Raw genomic sequence first — 24,137 nt, 5'->3', positions numbered from 1 at the left:
AACCATGCCGACTAGCATCAGTGAGGTCGATCAAGGGCGCCTGCTCCTAATTTTTCCTGGTAGATGGTGCAGTATGGCTGGTAACCGTCTTCATCATATCAACAGGGGGCTGAGCTCCATCAGCCCCCACCCTTCATGTGTAAAGAAAAGATTCAATTGCCCCTGGACTAGCAGCGGGATGCTGGGTTCCTCTCCTCCACACTGCTTAATGTCCTGTCTGGACTATCATAGCAGCTGGAGGCTGCCTTCCACTCATTTCTCACTAACAAGTCACTGTCTTATTCCTGCATTCTTTATTACTTCATCACACAAGTGGGGGTACAATCCTACGGTAGCCCAGGAAGGCTGGGGGAAGAACGGAATGAACAGGTGGGGTTGTTGCAGGAGCACCTCCTGTGAATAGCATACAGCTCATAATTCCTGCTGGATCTGACACAGAGCAGCTGTGCTCTTTGGTTCTCTGATACAGTGGTTCTCTAGTACACTTGCCCATATTCTAGGCAGGACTGATTCTATTTTTAGATACCAAAAAGGAGGGATTGACCCAGGGAGTCATTCCCAATTTTGGCTTTTGCGCCCCTGGCTGATCTCAGCCAGGGGCACTTATGACAGCAGCAAATGGTGCAGTGGAAAAGGACTGGTAACCATGATCATCTTATTACCAATTTATGGTATGGTAGATGGTACAGTATGGCTGGTAACCATCTCTGCTGTCATGCAAAAGCAAAAGCATGCTGCTGTGTAGCGCTGCTGAATCGCCTCTGTCAGCGGCATCTAGTACACATACGGTGACAGTCACAAAAGGCAAAACAGGCTCCATGATTGCCATGCTATGGCATCTGCCAGGGCAATCCAGGGAAAAAAGGCACGAAATGCTTGTCTGCCGTTGCTTTCCCAGAGGAAGGAGTGACTGACGACATTTACCCAGAACCACCTGCGACAATGATTTTTGCCCCATCAGGCACTGGGATCTCAACCCGGAAATTGCAAGGGGCGGGGGTGGCTGCGGGAACTACGGGATAGCTACGGAATAGCTACCTACAGTGCAACGCTCCAGAAGTCGACGCTAGCCTCGGACCGTGGATGCACACCACCGATTTAATGTGTTTAGTGTGGCCGCGCGCACTCGATTTTATACAATCTGTTTTGCTAAACCGGTTTATGTAAATTCAGAATAATCCCGTAGTGTAGACGTACCCTAAGTTGTCAAGTATCAGAGGGGTAGCCGTGTTAGTCTGGTTCTGTAAAAGCAGCAAAGAATCCTGTGGCACCTTATAGACTAACAGACGTTTTGCAGCATGAGCTTTCGTGGGTGAATACCCACTTCTTCGGATGCAAGTGGTGGAAATTTCCTGGGGCAGGTATAAATAAGCAAGCAAGAAGCAAGCTAGAGATAACGAGGTTAGATCAATCAGGGAGGATGAGGTCCTGTTCTAGCAGTTGAAGTGTGAAAACCAAGGGAGGAGAAACTGGTTCTGTAATTGGCAAGCCATTCACAGTCTTTGTTTAGTCCTGAGCTGATGGTGTCAAATTTGCAGATGAACTGGAGCTCAGCAGTTTCTCTTTGAAGTCTGGTCCTAAAGTTTTTTTGCTGTAGGATGGCCACCTTAAGATCTGCTATTGTGTGGCCAGGGAGGTTGAAGTATTCTCCTACAGGTTTTTGTATATTGCCATTCCTAATGTCTGATTTGTGTCCATTTATCCCTTTCCTTAGCGACTGTCCAGTTTGGCCGATGTACATAGCAGAGGGGCATTGCTGGCATATGATGGCATATATTACATTGGTGGAAGTGCAGGTGAATGAACCGGTGATGTTGTGGCTGATCTGGTTTGGTCCTGTGATGGTGTTGCTGGTGTAGATATGTGGGCAGAGTTGGCATCGAAGTTTGTTGCATGGATTGGTTCCTGAGCTAGAGTTACTATGGTGCGGTGTGCAGTTGCTGGTGAGAATATGCTTCAGGTTGGCAGGTTGTCTGTGGGCGAGGACTGGTCTGCCACCCAAGGCCTGTGAAAGTGTGGGATCATTGTCCAGGATGGGTTGTAGATCCCTGATGATGCGTTGGAGGGGTTTTAGCTGGGGACTGTATGTGATGGCCAGTGGAGTCCTGTTGGTTTCTTTCTTGGGTTTGTCTTCCAGTAGGAGGCTTCTGGGTACACGTCTGGCTCTGTTGATCTGTTTCCTTATTTCCTCGTGTGGGTACTGTAGTCTTGAGAATGCTTGGTGGAGATTTTCTAGGTGTTGGTCTCTGTCTGCGGGGTTAGAGCAGATACGGTTGTACCTCAGTGCTTGGCTGTAGACAATGGATCTTGTGGTGTGTCCGGGATGGAAGCTGGAGGCATGAAGGTAGGCATAGCGGTCGGTAGGTTTTCGGTATAGGGTGGTGTTGATGTGACCATCACTTATTTGCACCGTGGTGTCTAGGAAGTGGACCTCCCGTGTAGATTGGTCCAGGCTGAGGTTGATGGAGGGGTGGAAGCTGTTGAAATCGTGGTGGTACCCTAAGTTGATATTAGTAATGCTAGGAAATTTTTCTAAAGCCTCCTTAGCATGGACAGGACTATAGAGTTTTTCTGGGAACAGAAGACCCAAGCTTCATTGGAGGAGCTGAAGGGAAGGAACCAAGTGTCACAGGTCCAATTGAGTGTCCCCCTCCTGGCTGCTCGCCAGACTGCTGTGAGGTTACCTAGCTGCTAGATCCTCAAGTATTTTAAGCCTTTGGAGTCTGAATAGAGCCCAGGCACACACTTGAGGTGCAGAGCTTCTATGTAGGATCCCCTTCTGAGAGTTGTGACCACATGGCCCCCTGTGCAGCCCCGAGAACCAGTTCAGTCCTCCTGTAGTTTAAACACACCCTCTCCCAGATCTCCACCTGAAGGTGTGAACCTTCTGGTTTACCTCTTCAAGGACCATGTAATAAGATGTGGCTCACAACACGTACAGACTTTGCACAGGACTCACAGTTCTACTTGCTAATAGCATGAGAAATACACAGATCTTTTAAAAAATAATAAACCCTACATGTAATTCCCTGCCTCAGTTTCTTCACCACTCCAGAGTATTCTTTGGGCTTAGGTCAGAGTCCCTTGGGGCTATCTAGAGTCTTTCTGTTCCAGTGCATGATTTATATTCTGAAACTTTAGGCCTTCTCTCTCCATCATGCCTTCTCTGACCTTGGTTGGTCCACCCCGTTCCCCTCACAACTTCCTATGTTTATACAAGTCTTGACCTGGTGAGACATTTATAACCTGCTTTTGTCATGTCTCTTTGTCCTGCTTCGGGAACTTCCATTCTCCAGCCCCGTGCTGAGGGAAGTTGGAAAGAACTCATTTCCCAATTTGGAAACCCTCCTTAGCATCAGAGGGGTAGCCGTGTTAGTCTGGTTCTGTAAAAGCAGCAAAGAATCCTGTGACACCTTATAGACTAACAGACGTTTTGCAGCATGAGCTTTCGTGGGTGAATACCCACTTCATTGGATGCAAGTAGTGGAAATTTCCAGGGGCAGGTATATATATGCAAGCAAGAAGCAAGCTAGAGATAACGAGGTTAGATCAATCAGGGAGGATGAGGCCCTGTTCTAGCAGTTGAGGTGTGAAAACCAAGGGAGGAGAAACTGGTTCTGTAATTGGCAAACCATTCACAGTCTTTGTTTAATCCTGAACTGATGGTGTCAAATTTGCAGATGAACTGGAGCTCAGCAGTTTCTCTTTGAAGTCTGGTCCTAAAGCTTTTTTGCTGCAGGATGGCCACCTTAAGATCTGGTATAGTGTGGCCAGGGAGGTTGAAGTATTCTCCTACAGGTTTTTGTATATTGCCATTCCTAATGTCTGATTTGTGTCCATTTATCCTTTTCCTTAGAGACTGTCCAGTTTGGCCGATGTACATAGCAGAGGGGCATTGCTGGCATATGATGGCATATATTACATTGGTGGATGTGCAGGTGAATGAACCGGTGATGGTGTGGCTGATCTGGTTAGGTCCTGTGATGGTGTTGCTGGTGTAGATATTTGGGCAGAGTTGGCATCGAGGTTTGTTGCATGGATTGGTTCCTGAGCTAGAGTTACTATGGTGCGGTGTGCAGTTGCTGGTGAGAATATCCTCCTTAGCATAACTATTGTGTGGTCAGAGTATAATTGTTAAGATTGACAACTCTCCATTGTTGCTGGTATGGGGAAGATGTGACAGGGTCTTGCCAGCAGTGGTGAAATCCCTATAGAGATATAACAATTTTCATAGCAACAACTCCATATTATTAGAATTAGTAAATTGTACAAATAAGACTCCCCAAATCATCACACGGAGCAAATGCTCCTTTTTCTTGGAAGGAGTGGAACAGTATTAATCAGAAACTAACAAATACTAAAAAAAGGGCACAAGCCCATTTTTATTTTTTTCCCTTTGGAGATCACTTTAAATTAACTGGGAGTTCCAAGTGCTCAACATCCCTCAAGATCAGGCCCATAAAGACTTTTCTTATGGGAGCGCTGTCAATGTGTGCATGCATTAGTTTGTCATTCTGAGTTAGTAAGAACTGTGGTCATATGGTGACTTAATTTGACATTTGTTTATTTAAAAGGCATTTTTATATTCCCGATATAATTAGTTAACTGTTGAACACATGTCTGATAGTACTCATTTGTTTTTTAAATGCATTTTAAGAAATTAATGTCTTCATTAATGCAGCTTATAGAAGTATATGAACACAAACATCCAATGAAACAGTCAGCCTGTGGAACTCAGCCAGAGGATGTTGTGAAGGCCAAGACTATAACAGGGTTCAAAAAAGAATTAGATACATTCATGGAGGGTAGGTCCCCTCCATCAATGGCTATTAGCCAGGATGGGCAGGGGTGGTATCCCTAGCCTCTGTGTGCCAGAAATTGGGAATGGGTGACAGGGTATGGATCACTTGATAATTACCTGTTCTGTTCATTTGGGGCACCTGGCACTGGCCACTGTTGGAAGACAGCGTACTGGGCTAGATGGACTTTTGGTCTGACCCAGTATGGTCGTTCTTATCTTATGTTCTTTCCTATAATAAAATAATAATTCTGTGTTGTTACCGTAGTGTACCTAGGGACATATTATAATTTTTGTTTTGTTTATATTTTACGATAACCTACCATATCCGGATTATCAATAATCCTAGGTTTGGAATCTACCTTTAGTATTCTTATGGAATCCATCACTACATTGGAAGAAACATATTCCAAATATTCTGGAAAGATTTTGAACATCTATTAGGATTTGCCATAAAGTGCTCAGTATTAGTTTATATATATCAATTATATATATTGATTATTGCTGTGATCAAAAGTAGGAATGGTTTTCCATTGTCTGATAATGGATTGCCGGATCTTCCCATGTATTGACTCCATTGGGTCTCTTGTCTTATGGGATCCATTTGAACCCTTTTGATTACCAATATTCAAACTGTAATGCACACAGAACAGTCACACTTGGGTAAAAAATGCCACATATATCTATATAAAATATGAATGGCAACACATCTCTTCTGGATTCCTATCACTTCCTTGTGAAACTGGATAGGAACATACTGTGTAGGAACCTGTACACAATTTTTTATATTTTTATAATATTTTGTTTATTTTTATAGTATGTACTATATACATACTATGTAGGAACCTGTAATGGAAAGTAAGAATGAAGTCATTCAGCCTTCAACTCATCAGTTCAAACTTCTGAACCTCAACTACTTGCCTTCCATCATCTTGTTTGAGAACTGCAACCTTAACTCTGTCTTCTGGTTTTTCAATGTTTATGAGTCTATTTGTTTGTTTAATTCTAATATTATAAGACACATGCTGGGCAGTCAGTGAAATAAGGTAGTAACTTTGAGTTTTTAATAAAGTTTTATTGACCAGTACATCTCTTCTTATAAACTTTTTATGCCAGATCTGATTCTGAGCCCCATGTAGATAATAAATACTTAATTTAGCCAAGAGCACTTTACCTCTTCTTGAATCCATGTCTGAAAATAATAGTTAGACTGCCCAGAGCCCTAATGTTAATTTAGACTTAGTTAGTAGAACAGTATCTTCTAATTTTTCTTGGTATTGTAATTTGAAAATGTTGAAAACGTTATCAAGTATTGGAGTTATTCACGTGGAGGACAGAAAATTAAAATATCTGCTGAGACAATGCAGTTAAATCTTGGTATCTTCCCTGACATTAGGGCAATAGGTCCCATATAAATCATATGCAGAAGGAGTAACCCTTATTCTGTAACACTTAAACCCCTTATGACCATAAAGGGGACATCTCTAGGGGGAACACAATCAGTTTCCCTCAATATGTGATGCTTCTCGTGTATCTTAATTAGTGTTATATCCTGAGATTTCCGCATGAGATTTAAGACATGGAAGAGAATCTGAATACACAACTCTTATTGTTGCATCAAATACAGCCAATAATAGTCTCATTCTATGTCACTGACAGTATTGCATTTCGTTTGAAGTTTTCTTCAAAATTTGTTTGAAGAATAGAGTGGAGCTGTGCAGAAGCTGCTCAAATACTAGTGCATTTCCAAGTGTAGATCTGCACAGGAGTTAACTGCTAGAAGCAGTATTAAATCCCTCCAATGGACTAGAGGAGGAGGGTAGAGCATGGTGATTCAAGCCCGGTGAGACAGTATTATTCTTTCTCTGGAACAAGGGAACATTATTTAATGTTAAGAGAACTGTGTACCACATTTGTACATAAGAATGTTTTGAAGCTTAAGGCATTAGACAGGGACTTAGGAGATCTTGGTTCAGTTCGCTGTTCTAACACAAACTTCCTGTGTTACTTGGGCAAGTCACTTAATCACTTTGGGCTTGATAGTGATTCCCTTACTTACATTGAATAGCACCTGATTTCTTGAGTGGTGGCACTGACTTCAGTGGTACTACTTGAGGAGTAAGAGAGAATCGTATGGGCTTGTCTACACTACCACTTAAGTGGATATAACCTATGTCGTTTATGGGTGTGGAAAAAGCCACTCTCCTGAGCGACACAAATTACATCGACTTAAAGCGGTGTCCACACCGCGCTCTGTTGGCAGCAGACACTCTCCTGCCGACATATCTTCTGCCTCTAGTTGAGGTGGCGTAATTATGCCGATGGGAGAGTGCTCTCCAGTCGGCATAGCCCATCTTCACCAGAAGCTGCAGCTGCGCCTATGTAGCGTGGTAGTGTAGACTAGCCCTATGTAGTTGATAAAATTGCAGTGTGGCTATCTAAGCATCAGTTCCCCATGTGTAAAAGGGGATAATGGTAGTTACATATGTCACAGCGATGTTGTGAGCATAAACCCATTATTATTTGAGAGGCACTCAGATACTTCAGTGACAGACTGACTGTGGTATGTTCCTTTGGCAAAACTATTTATTCAGAGCTTCCATATTCTTAAAATATGCTTTGTGGTTGTGGTGGTGACTGTATTCACATCAGATATCTATTTTGTTTCATACCTGACCTCTCTATGTAGTAGACCAGTGGTTTTCAAACTTTTTTTCCTGGGGACTCAGTTGGAGAAAATTGTTGATGCCCATGACCCCACAAAGCTGGGGATAAGGGGTTTGGGGTGCGGGAGGGGCTCAGGGCTGGGGCAGAGGGGTAGGGTGTGGGGGTGAAGGCTGTGGGGTGGGGCCGGGAATGAGGGGTTCAGGGTGTGGGAGGAGGCTCAGGGCTGGGGCAGGGGGTTGTGGTTCAGGAGGGGTCAGGGCTCTGGGCTGGGGGTGCAGGAAGGGGTTTTGGGGTTGTGGGGGCTCAGGGCTGGGGCAGGTGGTTGGGATGCAGGAAGGGGTCAGGGGTCTGGGTTGGGGGTGCAGGCTCTGGGGTGGGGCTGGGGATGAGTGGTTTGGGGTACAAAAAGGGGTTTCAGGTTGGGGGGGGCTCAGGGCTGGGGCAGGAGATTGGGGCATGGACTTATCTCTGGCGGCTCCTGGTCAGTGGCACAGTTGGGATGCAGAGGCAGGTTTCCTGCCTACCCTGGTACCACGGACCGTGCTGTACCCCGGAAGCAGCCAGCAACAGGTCCAGCTCCACGTGACTCTCGCCCGCAGGCACTGCCCCCCAGCTTCCATTGGCCGGTTTCCGGCCAGTGGGAATGCAGAGCCGGTGCTTGGGCTGGGGGCAGCGCGCGCAGCCCCATGGCCCCCCTGCCTAGAAGCCGGACCCGATGCTGGCCACTTCTGGGGCGTAGCATGGTGTTGGAAAAGGTAGACATTATCCTGCCTTAGCTGGGCAGCACTGCCGATGGGACTTTTAACGTCCCGGTCAATGGTGCGGACCAGAGCAAGGCGACCCAGTGCCTTACATGCTGCGATCCAGTACTGGGTCACGACCCACGGTTTGAAAAACACTGTAGTAGACTGTAGTGCAGTCACAGTCCTGATAATATTCTACCTCTTCTTAATGTTGAGGGAGCTATAGTTTCACACACTAGAAAATATCCTCCACCTGATAGCTACAGCTATCCTTCGCTTCTTTCCTTTTATGAGGGTAGTTGTTTCTGTAGGCTAGTGCTTAACCTCCTTACTGTGCTTGATCTTCATCAGCTCAGGCCATGACAGAAATTTAGGGCAAAGCATATGTTTATCAAGTGTAGACTTTTACCTTCTTGGGTCAGGACTGAGGGTACGATTTTTGGCACAGAATTATGTAGTAAATTTCACAGCAGAGGTGCAGGGAAAAACTAAGTCACAGTAAAGGGGCGAGGGGTTGAAGAGCGAGCCCACATTAGCAGCTCCTGTCGCACGGAGCTGGGCCTAGCTCACTACTCTGGGTGCTGCAACCTAGTACATGAGATTGCAACGCCACTCAGGTTTGGTCATCCACCCCTCTGTTTCCATCTACAGAGAGGCGGATGGGCCACACCGGAGTGGTATTGTGACTGGATGGGTAGCTAGGTTGCAGTGCTAATCAGATTTGGCCAATTCACTCTTCTATTTCCATCTGCAGAAGAGCGGAAGGGCCAAACCTGAGAGGTATTACAACGCCCAGAGTCAGGACCTGGACTGAGCCCCAGAGGACAGGAGCTGGTGCTGCAGAGTGAGTGCAGTGTGGGCTCCTCATGGACTCTATTCAGATTCATGATTACCGTAAACATTGTGACCTCCATGTGAAAACTGTAGCCTTAATCATAACTCTCTTAACAGCAGAAGACTTCTAACATTTTCTGTGAAATATATCTTTCAAAGATGTAGATGTTTATTTGTTGTTGAAAGCCCTATCAAGCAGATGGTTGTATGAACAAAATCAATTCTAAACATTAAGAACAATGAGATTACTAAATATTGGTGGTTGAAAAGCATGTATGATGCAGAGTAATGTCTTTATGGACCTGTGGAAATATATAATACTTAATTAAATGAATGGCTACTAAGATGCAGCAATGGAAAGGGGCGGCTCTATGTATTTTGCCGCCCCAAGCATGGCAGGCAAGCGGCTTTCGGAGGCATGCCTGCGGGAGGTCCGCTGTTCCCACGCCTTCGGCGTACCTGCCACTGAATTGCCTCCGAAACCGCCGGACTGGTGGACCTCCTGCAGACATGCTGCCGAAGGCGGCCTGACTGCCACCCTCACGGTGACCAGCAGGCCACCCCCTGCGGCTTGCCGCCCCAGGTATGCGCTTAGTGCGCTGGTGCCTGGCACCGCCCCTGGCAATGGAGACTTACTAGAGGAGAGAGGTAATTTGAAAAATATGCACAGTAAAATCAACTGTAACACACAGTTTTATAAAGCACTGGGTTAAACTTTTATCATTGAAGTGTAAGCTACCAAATGCAGTAATTTATGGATTTCTTAGGTTCTAGCTGTTTGTCACTTCAGTGTTCAATATAAATGAATAATGCTTTTCTGCTCTTGAGGGGAGAAGACACAGAAATTTACTGCAAGTTTTTAATTATATTACCTAAATTAATAATTTTTGTTTGTACATCTACAGAATGTCGTTGGCTGCTTATTGTGTATTTTGCTGCAGAAGAATAGGAACTTCTGGTCCAACCACAAAAAGTGATCTGCCGTGGAAAGATATCAGTAAGTGCAATTCTGTAAATATCAACCCGATGAGCTCATAAAAGTGACTTTGTTTCTACAATAAGCTGTGTATTTACATTATGTATTGGACTTCACAAGATAATATTAGGAAGGTCTACATACCATTTGTAACCCCAAAATACTTGGAGATGATACGTTCATGTTTTCAGTCTCTCTCCCATACCTCCAGTGTATTGCCATCACTGACCTTGTCAGACAGAGTTGTCATTTAAAATATCATTATTATGCTTCAGTGTCAACACTTCATTGACATGAGTGGCATAGCTAGCATTGCTCAGATAGATAGCTCTGCACTGGTTAATGCTTTATTCATATCACAAAGGACTAGCTTCACAACCGTAAAGGCTAGAAACTGAATTTATTGGGGGGGGAGGGGACGGGACCCAAAAGATTTTTAGAACACAAGATGGCAGTCTCCCAAAAAATTACCATCTCATTAAGCTTCCATAAACTGACCTCATTCAATGTCTGTTTTTTCACCCTTAGAACCGTAGGAACAAACTTATCCTGAGATTCTTAAAGCAAGGGGCAACATTTGAGTAAACGTAGCTCCTGGGTTCTTTTCCTGCCTGCCTGCTGGCATTAGGCCTACTGCCCTTCTTTCTTACTCTCTACCTTCCTTCTGCTTTCCCTCTCTAGCAGGAGAGCCCTCTGGATTCCTAATCTCTCTGCCCCAGCATCGAAGACTGGATACTTCCATTCTTGATAGATAGCAGACTTTGTGTTTCATGCCTGTTTTACCTTCCCTGTCAGTAACTTTTCCAGCATGTAGCTACTTCTTGTGTTCATGCCAGAAATCTTTGAGAAGCCTGCTCCATGCTACTTCCCTGCAAGGACAGAACCTGGTGGAGTGGGAGGCGGGGCAAGTCTCCAAAGGAAGTTTATTCTTGACAGGGTGAGATATGTCCTATTGGGATTCGCTCCTCCCAGTAGTAACAGACCCTCTCCATTGGCTCCTCTGGAATCCAAAAACAGCTCACCTTGTCCAGGTATAAAATGCCTTAGGCCTGGCCAGTGTCCTTAGAATTAAAGTGTAAAGCACTATAAGCGCCAAGTACTGTGTCAGCTGTCTTGTTTAGACGAATGAGATTTGACTGAATTCCTGTAAAGAAAACCTATTAGAGAGACCTTTGCAAGACTTGACAGATAAGAGCATGTATCTTCCTGTATTTACCCCCACACAACAGAGATCTCAATGAAATTATTTATTTAAAGGAGGAATCTTCTTCATAGTTTATGGCAACGGTTCAGTAGTAGCCATATTGTTGATCACCTGCTACTGTGCTTATGAATGTCACCAGCAAGAGAGAATAATACTGAAGAGAAGACAAATATACTGTCAGTAATAAATGATTTATTAGCTTATTTAGCTGTGAGAGCAGGGAATTTTGTAATTTAAAACTAGAGGGGAAGAATGTAGAACAGGGGTAGGCAACCTATGGCACGGGTGCCGAAGGCGGCATGCGAGCTGATTTTCAGTGGCACTCACTGGTCCTGTCCACCAGTTCGGGGGGCTCTGCATTTTAATTTAATTTTAAATGAAGCTTCTTAAACAATTTTTAAAGCCTTATTTACGTTACATACAACAATAGTTTAGTTATGTATTATAGACTTATAGAAGGAGACCTTCTAAAAACGTTAACATGTATTATTAATGGCACGCAAAACCTTAATTTAGAGTGAATAAATGCCCTGATATAGAAAATAGAATCTATCAATAGTTTTCAACTACTGAAAAGATGGAGTCAGAAACAGAAAAATGAGTATGAAAAGCCTGCTCTATTCCTCTTTAAAATGTTTATCATCTTTGATGTACAGTATCCAGAACTGATCAAATGCCTTAACGTTTTAATAACAATTTGTATGCACACCGTTTGTTTGACCATGGGTGTTTTTTATTTGTTTAAGGAAAAATTTCAAAATTAACTGGATCACTTATTCTCGGGTAAGTTGTAACTAACAATTACCCATTTAACTTATATCTTTTATTTATATCTGAAGTTATGTCACTTCCCAAAAAAAGGATGTTGCTAAGGTATCTTTAAACATGAAGTACCTTAAGTTTTAAATGATAACTGAACATCTTTGCATATTTTAAAGTACTGTCCATAAAGATCACTTCTCTTTCTTTGCCCTGATTATTTGAGACACTATACTGGCCCCTGCAACCTGTCAAACACTTGATTACAAAGAAGATCAAATGTGTATATTGTATTTGATAAAAATATATTCTCTATAGAGCAAATAATGATTTACCGTAAAACAGTTTTCAATCTATATTTGCCTTCTTCATTCTTTGCATTTGTATTTTTAGATGATATGGTGGTCCCTTCTGGCCTTAAACTCTATGACTAATACAGTATTTATATTCCATTTTCTTTTCTTTTTTTTTAAGAGGTTTTGTATTTATTACATATGAAGTTCTGGCCCTAAAGAAGTTACTGACACTCGATACTCAAGCTGTACAGCAAGAGAAACTGAAGTCCTATATTTATGTAAATACAGTTTCTTTAGATCCCAGTGAATCTCAAGGTAAGATTGTGTGCTGAGAGACAGATCTAAGAGAGCAGCTTTTCAAACGATGCGTGAGACACTGGGATGGTAAAAGAGGACTAAAAAGAATTTGGTCACACTGCATGGTCCCGTAATAAACATAGTTTGAGATTTTCTGTTGTGCCGCTAGGAAGCATAGCACAGAACTTGTAGCCCAGTGTGGGAGAGAGAGAAAGTGACATAAACCACCCTTGTGCACTTCTGATCCTAGGCTGCTACAGGGTCCCCTGGCATAATGTAGACAGCTCTCGGAGCCTGTCTAAATTACAGCAGCCTCCCAGGGCTGCCTGGAAGCTCCACAGCCCTGCATGCTGCAGTCCCACCCTTGGCAGATCCTCTCCCACCCCAGCACGTGCCCTTCACCCGGGGCTACAAAGGAGTCATTGGAGGTGGCATCCTCACTGCTGTTTTTGACAGTGCTTGTACCTGGGGATTCCTGTCCCATCTGGGTACAGAGGTTTTAGGGCTCTTATATGCCTCTCTGGACCTTTTACATGGCACACAGGGGGCTGGAGTTGGGATGAGGATCTCAACAGTAATAAATGCAATTGTCAGTGCTGAATACTGTTCAGCTGTGCTGTCCTGCATCGCACAAGATATGCATTCAATTTTCCCTCTTCCAGAGGCAAATGGTAAAGATGATTATCTATTCATTCTTCCTTTATTTTTTTGAGCGTCATCTAACACATATGTATAACTGCTGATCTCTTAAACTGACACTGTTTCATGGACCCTTGAAAACAGCCATGTTATCATTCTTATTAGGAAATGGAATTGGAGTTGTTTCATCTCTTGTATAACCTAAGTGTTAGAGTACTGATCTAATCTAGTAACAAAATCACTTCTATGCTTTTATTGTTCCTTATCCATATTATTTGGCCTCAGAGTTTAAGTGGCTCAAAAAATGATTATCTCATAAATAAAAAGCACTGTGAAGTTACTATAATTCTTCAATATAGGAAATATGTTAGCTGAACTTTTTATCTTCTTGAATGTAATTTGCAAAAAAAAAATGTATTAAAAAATCCTAAAACCCTGTGGTCCTTTATATAAAGCATCTTTCTGACTGAAAAGTTGGGCAGCTGTTTCAGAACTTAACAGGCTGTTTAAATAAATAAAATTTTAGACTGGTAAAGCTCTCTCTCTCCCTCTGCACACATTGGTTTTATTCTTTTACATTTTAAATGGTGAACATGAATGGTGTCATTGTAGATGTAGAGATTGACGTTTTTAATCTCAATCCATAGATACACTGCATAATAGACTAGGAAGAATTTCCTTTTTCTATTAGTTCACATATAGTAGTACGAGAGGCAAAATAATATGGACCTACTGTATTAAAGGGAATATAAAACTAAATGTTTTAGTTACAGCAACACTGACATGCAAGCAGCTCTTGGTTTGATGTTGGTAATAAACAACACAAATCATTCAGCGTGGCAGTGAGTGTGTAGAGAAGCTTTGGTAACAAATCCCTTCTTTTGTGAAAAGTGCTGGAGGGTCTTTAATGTACAGGCAGAAACAATAGGACCTCAACTCCTCATCTGAAAGACCCACACACAATAAAATGCCTACTTTGAAAGGATAAAGAGTTAAGTTTAATTCTGCTGTAACTTGAATTTATGGTTTCATGGGAACTGATTATTTCAAACCTTAAGCCACTCCTCCAGTTTAAATAAAAAAAAGTGACAGTCTTTTGTCCTATTTATCTGTGCATTAATTTTTCTTTTGATGTCAGTGGGAAGCACACCTATGTAAAGAGAATAACCTAAAATACAAAAGAGAGCAATGTGCAATATTCTCCCATAGTAACTGTTTGAAGTTTTTTTTTTTAAACCTTTAAGATTGTTGGTTCCTTGGCATAGCTCAGTGGTTTGAGAATTGGCCTGCTAAACCCAGGGTTGTGAATTCAATCCTTGAGGGGGCCACTTAAGGAATTGGGGCAAATATCTGTCTGGGGATTGGTCCTGCTGTGAGCAGGGGGTTGGACTAGATGACCTCCTGAGGTCCCTTCCAACCCTGATGTTCTATGATTCTATGATAATACTACAACAATTCTCTTATCAACCTTGAATAAGCCTATAATATTTTTATAGGACTCACATACAAGGCAAGAAAAGAACTTCATAAAATAGTGAGGAAAATACTAGAAACTGAAGCTAAAATTCTCCGGAGACCTTTTGATGGTAGGCATTAAAAGTGGAAATGCTGGCTTGTCTGTGATTAATATTCATGTTTAGAAAAGTACAAATCTGTTACCTTTAGAAAATAGAAACATTTTTCTTATGTATCTGATACTAGTTCGTAGTTATAATATTCCTACATGTTTGTAAAAGTGGCATGAAATATTACAAACAGTGTGTTTAAAGGAAAGTTATATGCATTATATTTTGATAACAAATGTTAGACACATGCTAGGACAGAATTCTGTGTCCTCTTTCAGAAGAGATTTGAAGCTTAAAACTTTTGTGATGCTGAAAGCATTGTTTGGTGAAGAAGTCCTGGAAGATTTTTCATTTTAGGAACTAGGTGTGAGTATGTGACACTCTTCAGCAAGATTATTGTTAGTGTAAATTGAAAGGAATGCAACCTCTTTGTAATAGGTAGGGGTGTGTGTGTGTGTGTTAGAGCATAGGACTTGGTGTCAGGACTTAAAGGTTCAATTCCTGATTCTGCCATCAGCTTGATATGGCATGTTGGGCAAATAACTTTCTATCTGCCCTCATTTACCCATCTGTTAAATGGATATAATATGTACCTCACAGAAGTGTTGTGAGTACGGTTCAGTAGATTAAGGCCCAGATCCTTAAGAGTTGCTGATCACCTCCAACTCCCACTGAAGCCAATGGCAGTTATGGTTGGTAAGCACTATACAGGATCAGATCTTAAATATAAATAAAGCATTTTGAAATCCTCAGTTTAAAGACGCTATATAAATATAAAATATAAAAAGATGAGGTGAAATCCTGGCCCTATTAAATTAAATGAAAACAAACTCCCACTGATTTCAGTAGGATCAGGATTTTGGCCATGGTCTTCTGAAGATTATGTTGCTTCCATTTTATTGGTCTGTTACCAATTTTTTGATATTGTAGCACTTATTAAATGATTGCTCCATAAATGGTTATTAAGTCATATTAATAATCCAGGAAATCTTATTTACCAACCAAAAATACTAAGGTGACTATGAAAGAAAAATACTTATAAATTTTAACATTATATTTATGTGATTTTTTGGTAAAGAACATTTCAGTAAGTTTGCAGAAGATCATGAACGTGCCTTGTGGGTCCTCTTGAAGAGAAGTCAATCAGAAGACAGAATCGTTCGACTGCAGGCGGTGCAGCAACTGGCAGAGAACAGTCACTGGCATGGTAATGTATGCTGTGACAACCTAACCAATCTTTGAAACATGATGAGATCTCATTTAACTGCTCTATGTTCATTGGCAAATACTAACATGAAAAGGGGCTGGTAGCCAAAGGAGAAGGCAATTATTCTTTTTGAAAATGGTTTTCAAATTTTTTTCTTTAAATTTAAATTTATTGCTGATTAAAGGCACCCATATGCACAAAACAGATAGAGCACATGTGACTGTAGTGCAGGCTTCCCCAATGTGCCTCAATCTTGACCTCATCTAGACAAGAGAAAGTAGCTTAGTTTCTGTATCTTTTAGTTCTTTGACCTTTGTGTTGGGACTGCCAAAAAGATCGCCTGTTGTGGCAGCTTGGTGATGTCCATTTGTCCACTAGGGACAGGACTGAGGCTATCAAACACAATTCATGAAGACCACTTAAAAGCTATTGGATAGTAACAAGTATGGGTTACTACCAGTTTGGTCTAGACTTGATGTGGCAGCCTGGAGGTGAAAGATTTTTCATGCTATTATCATCCTAAAACATTCATTCTACCCTAAAGTATTTATTTTTTTAATGTCTGTGTGAGCTCAGAGAGAAGTAGAAACCTCCCCCACACTTAGTTAAGAGAACTTTTCTTTAAGGCCAATTTAGCTTCATGTTCCTGTATTATAAGTTATAGCTTCCAGCTATTTATAATAAATGCTGACATTCTTTTATGTTAAAGGAGCTACTGCGTCTTGTGTTTACCCTTTTCAGAATAAAAGCTCAGTTTTGTTATTTAGATTCTTTACAGTATGTTTATACTTAGAAAATCCCAGGGTTCCTGTCCTTATTTTTTCAGAGCTCAGTTTCTGGCAAATGTGGTAGAATTGCTTGGCAGGTATCAGTACATTCTTTGCCATGGTAGCAGTGCGAAAACATATGCTTCTATCCTTCACTTCTACACTCCAAAATCTTTCTCTTAGTGGTAGAATTTTGGGAGCTCTGAGGTTTTTTGTACATCCGGATATATTGGGGGATAGTAAGGGAAGTGTCATACTATTATCAGGTGCATGTACAGCATATAGTACTCCTGAGAAAATGTGCTTTCTGATTTTTTGCTGGGGAACTAGAGGAACGTACACTTGCTTATGTTGTTAGTACATTTAGTTCTATCAGGTCCACAGATACAGCTACAATGTCAAAGCTCAAGTACAGGGAAGAATCTAACCTATGACTTCCAGGCCAATCAGGTATCTCTTTTTCAGCACTTAGGTTGACAGCGCAAAGCAAAGTTAATTAGCTGAGAATGCAAAACAGTGAGATTATGAACAGTTTATCAAATAAAGTAGGATAGCCATTTTACTTAAAATCTTATATTAAGTGCAGTGTCCTTTTCCAATCTTCTCCTGTTGATTCATTTCTCTCTGGGTAGAAGATGCACTTTAAAAGGATTCTAAATAATACCACTGAGGAAAGACTGGAACAGCACTTAAAATCAGTTACTAAAGTGTCCAGTCTGTAGAGCTGTCATGCATAGTCCCAGAGATGGTTGCATTTCAGCAAAGGATGCACGGAGTCACGTGACTTTATTTTCATTTCTATTTTAGCATTTTTTAATAATAAAACGTTAAGATTGCATCTTGACTTAATCCCTTGTTTTCATTCACTCAATTTTTTCCCCATAAATTTTTCTTTTGGAACTGTTACTGTCTTTCTGATCAGAGCCCAAAGATCAACTTTACTTTTAAAGTTTGAAGATCTGTTCAGCTGTTTTTGAGTTGTGTGAACAGGGAATATAATATACTTGCCCATGAATTCTTTTTATATGTAAGAGTGTCCAAAAATTGCAAGCCATTGTCTTGTTGTGGAAACCACAACTTCTAACACATACTGTAACTTTTGATAGTTGCTACAAATTTGAATAGTGTTGGGACCCCAGGCGCTAACTTGGAATGCCACTTGTTCATGAGGTTGCAATGCCAATCACTCAAATTTCGCCCAGCCTCCCCTCAGTCATGACAGAGTAGTGCCTTGGCCAAATTTGAGTGAGTGGCGCTGGAACTTGGTGCACTCAAATTTAGCTCTGCACCAAAATTATAACTTTAAAAAAATGTGGCTGCAACTTTTGAACCAAAAATCACCACTTTCTTACAGCCTTATTTATACATATATAACTCAAAAATTGCTGAATGTTAAAATGCCAAACCTCACTTGTGGTTCTGTGTCTGAATGACAAACAGATGTTTGGTAAGTTTAGAAAACAAAATAGAATAAAAAAAAGTAAGTAAATAAAGAGTCACTTTCACATATGCACATTGTTATATTAGCAAATGTACAAGTGGTACAATAAAGATGGAAAAAAGTTCAAAATACAAAGTCTGGAAATAAAACAGGTGCATGTCAGAAAAAAGAAAAATGTCAAAAGGGCTTATGTAAGCATCACACATACTTTAGCCATTCAGTAACTTTGGGGTCAGAAGTATGAGTCTGGAAAGTCCTCCTGATAGACCATCACAAGACAGCAATCATTCAGTAGGCGTGCATCCGCAACTACACAGAGGGCTGTCTCTGAGTCTCTTGGTGTAGTCATTTGCCACATACCTCACCAGCCCACAGCTGAAATGGTTGAGCTTGCAACAGAGGTGGCGTGGCATGGCAGCTCAAATCCAGGCAGACTCTCATCAAGCTGAGTGATGAGGAAGGAGTTTCTTACAGAGGGAAAAGCATGTTCTCATTTTGCTCACCACAGTATGACAACCATGGACATGGTCAGTAACATAGTCCAGATTAGTCTTCTACTAATGAGACAGTGGCAAGGCGCCTCCTATATATCTTTGAAAATTGGCAGTTGTGGTATCTCCAGGGTTTTGTCAAGGAAATTCTTTGCTGCTCTATAACACTTGATGTTAGGAGGCAGGATATTAGAAAGGACTGGTAACCAATCGGTGTTTTAGTCTCATAGTCCTGTTATTATTCTTATCATTTGATTTAGTTGTACATCAGCTAGCTTTGTGTGGGGAGGGTTTAACCACTCAGAAGCACAGTATTCTCCATCGGAGTAGTAGAGAGCTAACACTGAGCTGTGCAGTGTCTGCACATTAGCACCGCAAGTTGTGCTTGCAAGTTTATATAAAAGGCCCTTTCTGCTCTTAATCTTCTGAGCTACCTTGGTGAGGTGGTCCTTATAGGCAAGTGTGCAAGTTAAACTTACTCCTAGATATACTGGCTTTGAATATTGTGCTAATCGTTCTCCATTCAAGAAGATGATGAGTTCTCGTGAAGCATTAGTGTGATTGAGATGAAAGCATGATGATACTGATATCAAAGATATTACCTTGATGGGTTGTTAGGTCTACAGAAAAGATGCTTTGAAACAGAAAATTACAAGCAATCCTGGAAAATAAATTGAGCTCTTGGAAGATCCAGAAGAACATACACACTCGGGAATCTGTTCTTGCCACAACTCTTTTGAACATTGAAAATCCTCCAATCTCTGCCTGCCTTCAAGAAACAGAAACTTCAGAAAGGTTGAGGACAACCTGAACCAAGACATGGCAGCCATAAGTGGCTATTGCAAGAAGTGGAGATTGAGCCCAGTGTGTCAAAGCCAGTGTCATGCTGCTTTCATCTCAATATGAAAAGTAAACAATATACCTTTGAGTGATAATGAGGAAGGATGTTGTGGTAGTTGGGACACTAGCCTGGGACTTGAGAGATTTTCGTTCAGATCACTGTTGCATCAGACTTCTTGTAGGACCTTGGATTTTACAATGCAAATGATCTCTCCCTGCAACCTCTGATACGACTGAATAGCCTGTTGAATTTGTGCATGTCTGGTGTCATGCTGTCTGGAATGGCTCACAACTGTAAGTATCTACCTCAGGGTAGACTGTCAAAAGCAGAGCAGACACTCCAAACTGGTCCCACTGTGTTCTATAATTAGATTTCACTAACCCAGGGATCTCAACCTCAAATCACCACGAGGGCCACATGAAGACTAGTACATTGGCCCGAGGGCCACATCACTGACACCTTTTCATAAAAAGATACAAAAGCCCCCTGCCCCTGGCCCCACACCCACTCCATCCTTTCCATGAGGCTTTGCCCCTGCCCCGCCTCTTCCAACCCCTTCCCCAAAGTCCCCACCCCAACTCTGCTCCCTCCCTGCCCCTATTCCAACCCTTTCCCCAAATCCCCATCCCTGTCCCACCTCTTCTCCTCTTCTCCTGAATGCGCGACTCCCCACTCCTCCCCGCTCCCTGGCGGCGGGAAGCGCCTGGAGGTAGGCTGAGGAGTGGGGAGCTGAACTCCCAAGATATTGCAATAGTCATATAATGGAGTCACAGACAGTCCCCTTAAACACTCCAGTCTATTTTGCCATGCAGACAAGATGGACTATGTGATAATTGGTCACTTACACCAAAAATCATAAAATATTCAGGTTACACCCAATCCCAAGAGACCTGTTGCTTATGCAGGTCGATTTGCGTCCCAGATCTTGCACTGGAGACACTGCTGATAACTAGTTCTGTAGTAAACTAACTAAAGTTTTATTAACTAAGAAAAAGAAATGAGTTATTAATAGGTTAAAGCAGATACAAATATATGTACAGGTGAATCATAGTCTATAATTTCAAAAGGTAGCAGAGATGTAGTGTTCTGCCAGTTTCCCAAAATTTTTTCACGGTTACCCAGAATAACTCGGGGGATCTCTGCCTCCTTGTTTGCCTTGTTAAAATCCAAAAAGCCCATAAATGAAGAATTTTTCCTTTTGTCCATATTTCTTGCTTCTTCTCACAGAAATGAAACTGACAGCAAGAGTTCCCATCCAGATTCCTTCTTCACGGTGGTGAGGGGGACGAATGCACTTACCAAAGTCTTTGATCTCGCAACACAATCACCATTTACTTTCCATGTGCAGGAATTAGCACTTTCCTGTTAAAGTTCTTCATTTGTATTACAAAAGGCTTCTTTCTCATTTGATGGGTTACTTAGTTACAGGGCTGGCACTAGGTTATCAGTGTTTATACCTTGTTTGTGGTGTTGGCCTCTTTCCTTTGTCTGGATAAAACCTGTTATCAATTTGCTTGACATGACTGGTTTAAACATATTTTAGTTATAATTTCAGCATATCTACATTGTGGGTTGGCCTTACATACATGACACAAAAATATTAATGATCAGTCAGTTGTTAGTTTTCCAATGATGTATTACATGACACCTTTTAGATACAGATTATAACAGTAGTGAGTTTGGATCCATTGAACTGGTCAGGCCGGCTGAAACTCACTAGTAAGATACCAGGAAGCCCCTTGCCTTCTCACATAGGGATGTTTTTAGGGTCATGGCTGGTTAAGGAACATCAGTGGTTCAGCTCTCTCCCTCATTGCACTCAGTGTTTTATCCTTTTCTTAATAGTAGTGTAGATAGAGAATCACATCTTTTGGTCTGGTGCCTACAGGGGACCTGGGGAATAGGGATTTGTGAACCCTCTCAGTATGAATGCAATCTTTATTGCTCAGCTTTAATATGTAATGGAAAATATCGTCCAACGTGTCCAGCAGGTTTCTCACTTCAGTTTCCTCTAGAATAACTTTTATCCTTATATTATTCTTGCATTCTCAGTTCTCCATGTCCTACAACTTTAATTCTGTCTTTTTTTCTCTTTTTTCAATTATTTGGATTTTTTCATCTAGATTAGTAATGTTGTCTAGTTGCGAAAACAGGATTAAATGAGCATCTAATATTTTCCCTTTCATCTCAGTTTCATTTTTTTGTATCCTTAATGTAAGCCTGGAACTTTCCCCTCAACTCCTTATTCATCTTTTTGATATCTGACAGCATGTCCTTCAGTTCAGCCTTAGTGACTGGTGCTTCTCTACCACCTCCATAGTTTATTTGAGGGAGGGCAGTTACTGTCTCTTGTGGCTATCTTTGTTTTGGGGGATTTTTATCTTTGTATTACAGGATTTTTTCTTTCCCAGATATCTAAATCTTCTTGTCTTTCCTCCTTGATTGTTCGAACTCTCTCAACATGGCTGCTGCCACACTTCCCTTTTGCTTGTCTGTCCTTTCCAAAATGGCAACTGTCTTGCTTCCGCCCCCAGCCACACTAGCACAGTTTTAATTAATTAAAAAAAAAATCTCATTGCACTCACTCACTTTTTCCTCACAAAATAATGAGGGTCTAGTTCAACATCTTCAATCTTGCGGAGTCATTTCTAATATATTCTGCAGGATGATGGCACTTGATTTTGTTGCTGGATTTTCTCCCCCAGAGGCTGCTTTCTGGGACTGGGGTCTGGCAGCTCTCTTCAGCATTTTATTTTCTTTCTAAAACTGGTCCAAGGATGGTTATTCATATTTAGGGCACAGATCTGTGGGTTCAGGTTTTTTTTTTTAATCTTCTTAAATTGCTTTGATTTTATCCCCCTCTATTGCAGAGAGCTGGATTAAGCCATCATCTTGTTAACTGGCTTTGACTGGATGTTTTCTAAAAGAAATGCTGTAGTTTAGTGAATGAGGTAGAGGATTACAGGAAGAGAGAGGACTGTTTCATGGTAAAGGCAGTTGAATGCTGCCCTAACGAATTCCCATGTTACAGAGTGCCTACGTGATGCTAGGCAAGTGGTTTAAACCAAATGTTTCACAGGTGGTCATTGACTGAGTGTTCCTCATATTCTGGGTGCCTGATTTGAGACCTTATGGTCTGATTTGCAGAAGTGCTGAGTGCTCAGAGCTGCCACTGAAGTCAATGAGTGCTGTGCTTTGAACATATTTAGTAATTATGTAATGCTGAATAATCTGAAAAAATCAGATCCTAAGTGTTTTATATTGGGCACCTAAAATTAGTGGATACTTTTGATCTTTATTTCCCTGTGCCCAACGCCCCTTCTATAAATTGGAGGCAATATTCCCTTACTTCCCAGCAGTTTTTGATGCTAGATTTAATGTATGTGAAGTACTCAGATAGTATAATGATAAGTGTCATAGAAAACTTCATAAGGAAATTAATAATTCTGTCTTCTGAACAGTGTTTGACCAGAGTGCAGTAAACAAGGCCTGGGACCATACATTGAACAATGAGGATAAAACAAAATATTGAATAGCTGCTCATTAAGTGAGCACTGTCTGTGCACTGAATGAGGCGGGGGTCCTATGGAAAAAATAGTATGTGATTATGTAATTAAAAACAGTATCATAATGCATACACATTCTGAAGGTTGCATAGACTACTTTAATTCTGGCATTTCCTAACTTTTGGGTGCTTGACTTTGCCACTTTAAATAAGTTAAATTAAATGTCATTTTTTGTGTGGAAATCTTTGCATTATCAGGGTCTAAGGTGCTTTATTTCTAAAATATTATGTGTAGCATAACACTATTCAAAAATCTTTCAAATTTCAAAGTTTTGTCTGAACCAAGACCATAGGCCTGAGTGCAAGAATAGCCTTGGTTTGTGATTTTTGTTTTCCTTTCAAAGCACTAACTCTAAACACTTGCTATCAAATATGATTGGCTAGTGTCTGAAATTCTATATTACAGTGTCACATTTTGGCCTGAAAGGATTAATACCTGCAGTTAAAATATCATTTTCATTTTGTGTTGATCTGACAACCAATTTATTTTTTCACTTTAGAGTTTGTGACTACAGAATCATGGAAAACTCGTCTTAGTAACATGGACTGCAGTACTATTGTTCTATTTGTATTCATATTTACAAAGTACTATGGAAATCACAACTAAAATTAATTGAAATATTCAAGGCTAGTTTTGGCCATAACATCTACGTTCTCTTACTACAGATTATCAATATAGGACGGTTGCCCAAGCCTGTGATCAGAGGACTGTGATTGGTTTGGCCCGATCCAAGGATATTGATCTTCGGTTTTTTTTGCCACCACCTCCCTTACCAAAAGTAAAAGATGTAAGTAAATGAAATTGTGAGTATTAGTTGAATCTAGTCACTTTTGGTGACAAAAGTCACAGCAGTGTTTTGAGGTGAGCTGGACTACTCCTAATTTTATTATTGCCATTCCGCCTGCCCCAGCTCCCCACCCCCAGCACTTGTAGCATAGCACAATTAAGGGCTTGTCTGCACTTCCAGCTCTGCAGCTGTGCCCCTGTAGCACTTAGTGAAGATGCTACCTCTGCTGACAGGATAATTTCTCTCATCTGCCTAGTTA

General features: G+C 41.3%; 1 protein-coding gene across 4 annotated transcripts in view; it reads left to right on the top strand.

Moving 5' to 3' along the window:
• The window catches only part of SERAC1 (serine active site containing 1), a 60,717-nt gene that overhangs the window by 4,654 nt on the left and 31,926 nt on the right, over nucleotides 1–24,137 (top strand). For 3 of the 4 annotated variants that reach the window (XM_045010194.1, XM_045010193.1, XM_045010197.1), the window contains exons 2-7: nucleotides 9,948–10,039; nucleotides 11,969–12,005; nucleotides 12,456–12,592; nucleotides 14,710–14,799; nucleotides 15,857–15,985; nucleotides 23,757–23,878. In XM_045010194.1, coding sequence (XP_044866129.1) covers nucleotides 9,949–10,039; nucleotides 11,969–12,005; nucleotides 12,456–12,592; nucleotides 14,710–14,799; nucleotides 15,857–15,985; nucleotides 23,757–23,878 — 606 coding nt within the window. In that variant the 5' untranslated portion in view covers nucleotide 9,948. Of the gene's footprint in view, nucleotides 1–9,029; nucleotides 9,053–9,947; nucleotides 10,040–11,968; nucleotides 12,006–12,455; nucleotides 12,593–14,709; nucleotides 14,800–15,856; nucleotides 15,986–23,756; nucleotides 23,879–24,137 lie in introns of those variants that run through there. The other variant, XM_045010196.1, reaches the window with a different exon arrangement.

The sequence above is a fragment of the Mauremys mutica genome, chromosome 3, assembly GCF_020497125.1.
Source record: "Mauremys mutica isolate MM-2020 ecotype Southern chromosome 3, ASM2049712v1, whole genome shotgun sequence".
Taxonomy (NCBI): Eukaryota; Metazoa; Chordata; order Testudines; family Geoemydidae; genus Mauremys; species Mauremys mutica.
This window is presented reverse-complemented; position numbering and strand designations above follow the sequence as displayed.